Consider the following 8,257-nt stretch of genomic DNA (forward strand, 5'->3'; position numbering starts at 1 on the left):
AAAAAAACAGGTCTCACATTGCTGTTTTCAATAAAAAAAATGGAGAGAATGTATAAATTCAGGAAGATCAGATTCATCTTACTAAACTACAAAGGTGTGCTTTATTTGGTGATATTTTATACAGATATTACTTATATAAAGGGGAAAAGTATGGAGCAGTAAATGTAAAGTTTCTTAAGTAAATGTAAGTAAATGTGACTTAGCTAAATTATAATAAACAAGATGGGATACCATAACTATGTAGATGACACAGCTTTACAGCACAATGTCACCAGGTGACTATGAACCCCTCGGAGCGTTGGTTACCTGCTTAGAACAGATCAATATGTGAATGCTCCATCATTTTCTCCATTTGACGATGGAATCAGACCTGAATCTTTAGAGGAGCATAAAGGCACTTAATAAGTCAGTCTTTTATCCCCTGAAGAACATCTCCAGGATTAAAGGACTAATGTCTAACCAGGATCTTGAAAAACTCATTCATGCATTTAGTAGAATTGATGACTGCAACAGTGTCTTCATGGGTTTGCCAATAAAATCAGACAGTTGCAGCTAATCCAGAACGATTCTCCCAGTGTCCTCACTAGAACTAAGAAAGTAGAGCCCATCTTACACTGGTTCCCTGTAGCTCAGAAAATAGACTTTAAATCCTTCTGTTAGTCTGTAATTTCCCTCTGGGGTAATTAAAGTATGTCTGAATCTGATTAAATCACTGAATGGATCAGCACCTCAATACATAACAGATATGTCAGTGTGTCAACCTCCTGGACCATCAGGTCTTATAATTCCAGCCTAATCTGTACACCCAGAACTAGAACCAAACACGGAGAAGCAACATTTAGTTCCTATGCTCCATTTATCAGGAACAAAGTCCCAGAAGTCTGTAAAATTCTAATAGCCTAGATTCTTTTATGTCAAGGTTTAAAAAAAAAAACATTTTTTAGACTTGCCTTTAACTTTTGAAAGTAAACTGTTAACTGAGTTATAACTAGTTTTAGGTCCAACTGTGTGTCTTTTTTTAATTATTTGCTTTTATCTTGTTTGAATCTGTATTTCCTTTTATTCTGCTTTCAGTTTTCTTCTATTTCACTGTCTAATTCATGTGTAGCACTTTGAATGATCCCTGTACCTAATTGTGTCATAAAAATAAACTTGCCTTGCCTTAACTGGTTACACCCCACCTGTGTACCCAACATGTTTTATCCATGCTCTTTATAGTGCTAGTGTTTTTTTTTTCTTTTTGTGGGATCAATGCATTATTCTCAAAGTGATTTAAAAAATTTATACTATTTACTAATCAAAATAAGAAAAACATATTGACACAACACTCTTTAAATACCTTTAAAACTTTTTTTCTTCCAAATTTTTCAACAAACGTACAATATATTAATTTAATAAAACCTTAAATGTATGTGTAAAATTGTCGTTTCAGTGTTGCGAACACGTTGACGTACGGTCAACTCATACGCTCTCCGTACACACAGCTCATTGGTTAACCGCTGGAGCCTTCTGATTGGCTGCTTTGTTGAGTCGTTGCGATTGGAGTCCCACATATAAACATCACGGAGTCTGATTGGCTGTTATTGTTCTGAAGATGACCGCTGTGCAATCATAGCTTCTTTTACTACTTGGCTCTAACTGGATGTAAATTGTAAAATAGCTGACATCTTGGTATCGAGGAGGCGAAGAATTCGTGTTATTACTGTAGTTTCTAGTTATCTACGAGGAACCGCTTTACCATGAGAGCTTCGTGCAATGGCTCCCAACACAACGGTTATGATACATTGATGGCCCCGACTATATTCTCCTGAGAGCCGTGTTTCCTCCAAGCGCTGGCAGAACTTACCATAGTCTGTCATAAACGGAGCTACCTATGTGACTGTGAAACATGGACGGATGGAGCCCTGTCGTTGTTTCAGAAAATGACCGATCCTCTTCTGAGGGGGAGTACATGCTAGGGCAGAGACCTGGAGGTGAAATCCGGGAAGAGGTGGACGCACAGCCGCGTAGCGCCGCAGATGGGATGGAGGACGGGGGCTCAGAAGCAGCAGCAGCAGCATCGGTGGGGTTCGGAATCAGTGGGATAGGGGAAGGAAAAATGGTGTTGGGTCGAGTCGGACCGAGAGACGACAAAGAGCTCAGGTACTTGCACATTTTATGGGCGCCGGGGCGAGGCGAGTTTGATCCGGGTGCTGAATCGAGCAAGTTGGGAAAGATAGCGGTGAGCAGGAGCAGGAGAAACCAACGAGCCGTGCGGAACCTCGCTCCCATTGGGAAAGACATTTACGGTAGGTGGGCAATCCTCTGAGCAAATTACCTTTAGTCCTGGTTTAATAGAGTCCCACTAGAACCAAAACAACCTAAAAAACGCCTTACCTTAAACACGGAACTAAAAACGCGTTGGATCCACAAAATAAAACCAATCTGTCTTTGAAAAATATCCGAAACGATCAAAGAGAAACTTTGCTATTCATGGATATTATTATTAAACTCTTGTTTCTTTTTAATTATATAACTGAAATCAGGAAACAGTTACAGATATTAGAAAATATTTACATGCTTGCATATCTAGGTTAAATTGTAACAAGCATTGCAATTTACTGTGCTGTGGGACAGACTGTGCTCTGATAACAACTGCTTTACTGATATCCACACAAGATTAATGAATATTGATAATTTTCTTCAAAAAAACTATGATCCTTGAGGAACTAAGTAAGAAAAAAGGCTAAAATCACCCTCATTTACAGCAATCCAATGGCAAATCAGTTTACCTGCTGTTTTGTCCTGCTTTTCAATTTAAAATGTCCTACTTACATGTTTATGGCAAGTAGTGATCCCACTTTAAGTTGCACTAATTAAAAAATACCCTAGTTTATTTATGTGTTTTTTTTTAACAGTGTCCAGTCTGGCAATGTGGAAATAAGAATAATTGTCTTGATGTCGATAAGAGCCCAACAGATTTTACTTTCACAAGTGGAGCAGTAGGGCTATCGTCATAGTGTTCCGCATGTTTCAAATAAATTGCTTTATTATAATTATGCAGGGAGTTTTACAGATTATATGGACACTGCAATGTAAGTAGAACAGAAGAGGAAAAACAGAAAAAAGGAGAAAAGATGAAAGAAAGAGGAGATAAAAGGGAGATAATGATAAAACATGTTCAGTCTGCTTCATCACCTGCAAAGAGATGGAAAAAGAACAGCACAACCAACAGACATGGTACGAGAAATACAATAAAGTAACACCTAGATACTATCGCTGAAGTAGTATTATTTAATTGGACATGTACTCTGCGTTACCTGAAGATAAGAATATGGGCTTTCTGTATGGAAGTGAATCTCTGAGTACCTGGAACTAAGCACAGGAGACCCAAAGCCCCAGACGCCCAAAGGGACCCCAAGAGCGAAGGCACCAAGGAGGGGCCAGCCCAGGAAATGCAACCTGCACCAAAGGAGGAGGAGAGACAGCCCCGATGAAGTCCCCCAGCCACCACAATGCCGGAGCCCCTTAAATCTGAAATGCATTCAGATGCACTTAAACATTGAAATAGCCCTTTGATGTAGCGCTCAGATGAATCAAACAGCTTCATCCACCATCAGGAGTCACTTCCAATAATAACCTAAGCTGAAACTCTTTCTACAAAATAATACAAAAACCCTTATTTCGTTTATTGAATGAAAAAGTTGCGTTTTTTTAATTATCGGTTATTAATACATACAGTAACGTTTATATATGTGTAATTATTATCCAGTCATATTGTTTAATTGAGCATTTATTTACTTCTATTTTTTCCACAGCTGCTAAAAGATTGAGGGAAGCTGCCAACAGCAACGACATCGACACAGGTAGGAGGGATACATTTGAATGCTTTGGAAGCGGTGTAAAATAATGTTTAAGGTTTTTTTAAGTGTGTGTTTTACTTTTGTATTCTAGTTCGGAAGCTCCTGCAGGATGACACAGACCCGTGTGCTGCAGATGACAAAGGAAGGACGGCCCTACACTTCTCATCTTGCAATGGCAACGACAGCATTGGTAGTTTGACAACTTCTTTATTTGCCACTTAAATACTTTTGTTTGCTGATTACATGATGGAGAGCAAATAAAGATGTAAATTCATTCTCATATTTCTGTTGTTTTAGTGCAGCTGTTGTTGAGTTATGGTGCCGACCCCAACCAGAGAGACAGCCTGGGAAATACCCCTCTGCACCTGGGTAAGCGGCTCTCCTCCTGACCTGTAAAAGCTGTAGTTACTGTGGTCGCTTTCTTAAAGGTCAACTTTTACATGAAATGACAAAGCAGTGCTGTTGTTCTAAACCTTATGTATTTGGAAGTGTTCTTTTGTTTCTGAGGGTTCAGACTTTATCTGATTTCCTTTTGTGTTCCTGCAGCGGCTTGTACCAACCATGTCCCTGTAATCACCACCTTGCTCAGAGGAGGTAAGACTTTTTGGAAAGGAGTTAAATGCTTCAGTTTTACTTTGTAGAAAACTGAAAATCTGGATAATTTTCAGGAAATTGCTACGATTGTGCTGGACAATTTCCTTGGCATGATTACAGTTAAACCTGTTAAGACCATTAAGGTTTCAGATGGAGAACATTCCTAGCCTCGTGAGACCATCCTGATCTCGCGAGCTTTCAAGGTTTCACTCGCAGATCAGTCTGGAGACTCTCCGTTAAACAAAATTTGGAGCTGTCACCAAACGAACGTCCAGTCAGCGTTGGCTTTGAGGCGGGTTGAGGTGTGACGCAACGAGAAGCGCGACAGTTCAGTCTAAAGAACATGGCGGCTTCAGCCGATGAAACTAGTGTTGGCGTGGCTATCGAGCAAGTTTTATCTGAATTACAGAGTATTTCTTCTCCCGACTGGTTTCGGCAAGAGTAGCCTGGCTTGTGGTTGTGTTTTCGTCATCGCTCTGTTACGTCATATGCTTCGTTGATCTGATTGGTTTATTTGGCCCGTCTATCACCAACATAGGCCAATCAGCTAACCAGTATTTTCGCCCCTTCCCAAAATTACTTCAATGGAAGGTTTCCAGATGGATATGCGGAGCAAATCCATCTGGCGGAGTCAGGTTAGAACATTCCTACAGTCGGCTAAAAATCGCCATCAGGGTCATTCTTGCTGCACAGCTCAGGGCCAGTGTAGAAAAGTGTTGAAAAATCTGGAAATGATTGGATTATTTCTTAGAACTGAACAAAAATAAAAAGAACATTTAGTTTTAAAAATGATTGAGGGAGGGCCCTATTGTTCTTGAGCTAATATTTTTGCATTGCTTTTAATATGTTTTACATATATTTATTTTAAACATGTTTTTATTATGATGGATTTTTCAAAAGTACAATTTATTTTTAATTTATTTATTTATATTTTTATTTTCCTAGCTGGATAAAAACACATTTTGTAAAGGAAAGTTTAAAAACAAGCAACTCTGAAAAACTTTGAAATTTAATTTGAAAAAGGTTTTTAGAGGAACGTTACTGTTTTCTCAGATTCCTTTTTTCTTTTATACGTTTAATTTTTTTCAAAAATGTTCTGTTCTTTTTCTTTGAAATTTTTTTTCTTATTTAAATTTTTTTTTCTGTTTTGGAATTTGAGTTTAGTGATAGAATTTTTTTCAAGTTGTGTTTCACTGATCACATTCTCTTCACTTCAATTATAATAGAAAGTATCATTTTTGACGCTCCATGCAGACATGGAATGTTTCTATTCTTTTTTACACCAGAACAAAAGTGCACCCCAAGAAGTAAAAAGAATGTGATCTGTAAAATGCTATTGGGAAAAGAATAACATTTGTTTGTCTCAATCTGAAAAACAGAAATAAAAAAAAAGAAAATTTTAATCTCCATTCAAAAGTGTGTTCTTTGCAACTAAAACTGAACATAATTCATTCCAAACTGGGGCTGGATAAAATGGACGGGGGTGCAGGTAGAGCTAAAGAGAGAGACACAGTTTGCCACACATCTTTTTTTGGTGCTCAACTGCCCATCTGGTGGTGAAATTTTGCTCGTTTCCCATTTAATAACAGTTTGTTTTCTCAATGAAAACATCAAATGGCATCTAAAGTGTTAAAATCTTTTAAGTAAATCAATCAGATTCTCGTGTCTAAAGTAGAGTTTTTTTTTTTTGTCTCTCTTAAGGAGCTCGTGTGGATGCTCTTGACCGTGCAGGGCGGACCCCGCTGCATTTGGCACGCTCCAAGCTGAACATTTTGCAGGAAGGAGAATCCCGTAGCTTGGAGACCCTCAGAGGAGAAGTCACCCAGGTACTTGATGCCATAGCTGGGTTTGTATATTAGTTTGGGGGGCTTCTTCTGCTTTTCCAATAGAGTTGACTTTATCATTTAATGCGATTCTGTGTCATTTCCACCTCCAGATAATTCAAATGCTCAGAGAGTACCTGAACCTAATGGGGGAAAGTGAAGCTAAAGAGAGACTGGATCACATCTCTACACGACTACAGCACACACGCACCAGAGAGCAGGTGACAATTAGACAGACCCCAGATGATTGAGGGGTTCTGTTGTGTGCGTTTGACTTTCATTTCACTCTGTTGATTATAAACATTTTCTTTTTATCTTTCTTTTTTTTTGCTTCGATACTTATCTTTTTTTTCTTTGCTTCCTCGCTCAGGTGGATGAGGTGACAGATTTACTGGCCAGTTTTACATCGCTTAGTCTACAGAAACAGGACCTGGATTCTAGGTAGAAGATTAACTGACATCTGCTCCGTTTTAAATATGCCAAGCTTTTGATTTACTGGGTACAGCCAGAGAGCACAGGTCCAACTGTCAGACTGGGAATGGCTGTCAGTATTTATTGAAGAGACTGCAGTTGAAAACAGCTCTATGCCTTTTTTTTTTATTGCAGCAAGAAAACTGTCAGAGCAAAACCTCTGGTGCTGATATCAGCTTTGAATATAAAAAAAGAGCTGAAACAGCTATTTAATTTGGTTTGATATACACATTTCTGTTTCTCTCAAAGTACAATATTTATCCTAATACTTGGATACATTGTAAAATGTAACTATCCTAACAAAATAATAAGTTTTATTGTAAATAAAAAAACACAGCTGTTTCTGTATCACCACAAATCTAACGCTTAAATTATTTTGGTCATTACTGGACTGTGTATGTGTACAAAGAACAGCAAACGACAGCAAAGCTCAAAATATAAGAATGCAGCACTTTTTCTCTCTTCCATGAGCTGCAATCACTATATACATTTCCAGAGGTAATATTTACTGAAAGAATTTTTGATATAATACCAGATGGGTTGTTAATTGTTAAATCATTTATGCATTTTCTGGTACTATGGTTACGACCCCTTCTTTGATCGTTCATCATGTTTGTATTAGAGCCCGAGACATGAGGTGTATGTGAGAGAGAAAGGTACAGCAGTAAGTGTTACTTAGCTCTGCAGATAAACCGGAAGCCATTATTATTTAACAACATAATGAAAAATCTAATCTCTAATCTCTTTTCATCATCCCACACTAGTAATGAGCGTATTTAGCATTGCTAACCTGAATCGCCATGTGTGCTATATCCTAAACTTTAGTAAGATTTTCAGAAGACCTCTCACATTTCCAAATCCAGCGTTTTCCACAACAAGACTTTCTCTTCATAATAGTATCTGAGTCATCATCTCAGAAATAAAAACACCTTCCTATATCCAAGAGCATTGTTAGCGTTACCATAATTATCGGTTGCAAATCGGAAAAAAAGATTAGATTTTTAGTCTACAGGTAGTCAACTTCCTCTAAGACAAAGTAGTCCAGCTTCAATTGGACAGATAAAAACTTATGGGAAGAAGAATTTGGTGCAATACAGACAGTTGGAACCACTTTTTTTTTGTTTTGTTTTTTTCTCTGTGTAAGACTGTTTAATTGAAATGTTTTCACATTCTCTTTTTGCCTTCTATTCACTGGATATACTGTGATAATTACAGGACACAGTTTTGCAGTTTGACCGAAGTATTTTTTTAGTTTTCTTCTCCAAGTGGCTTTGTTGTACTGCCTTACTTTTTTTTTTTCAAATATGTGCACAATAAATCTCTGTGAAACGTGTCGTAAAGAATGTGCTTACTGTTGGAATTTAACATGAACCAATAAATCAGTATGTTGCCTATTATTCTGGGTTTCGTTTTTTTGAGTGAATTTTTTTGTGTTAAATTTATAAGTGAATCATTTATCTATGAATTAATTAAACCCTTGCAATGGCTCATTTTTATAACACTACATAAGCGAATGTATATTTAATA

At 37.7% G+C, this 8,257-nt stretch overlaps 1 protein-coding gene across 1 annotated transcript; it reads left to right on the forward strand.

Moving 5' to 3' along the window:
- Positions 1–1,616: 1,616 nt before the first annotated feature.
- Positions 1,617–8,127, forward strand: ankrd54 (ankyrin repeat domain 54). Its single transcript, XM_038268223.1, has 8 exons — positions 1,617–2,288; positions 3,798–3,845; positions 3,934–4,032; positions 4,140–4,211; positions 4,389–4,436; positions 6,138–6,262; positions 6,373–6,480; positions 6,630–8,127. Exons 1-8 carry the CDS (start codon positions 1,889–1,891, stop codon positions 6,702–6,704), a joined length of 975 nt encoding a protein of 324 aa, XP_038124151.1. The 5' UTR covers positions 1,617–1,888; the 3' UTR covers positions 6,705–8,127.
- The last annotated feature ends 130 nt before the right edge of the window (positions 8,128–8,257 follow it).

This window comes from Cyprinodon tularosa, unplaced genomic scaffold (genome assembly GCF_016077235.1).
Source record: "Cyprinodon tularosa strain WSP-4 unplaced genomic scaffold, ASM1607723v1 ctg699, whole genome shotgun sequence".
Taxonomy (NCBI): Eukaryota; Metazoa; Chordata; class Actinopteri; order Cyprinodontiformes; family Cyprinodontidae; genus Cyprinodon; species Cyprinodon tularosa.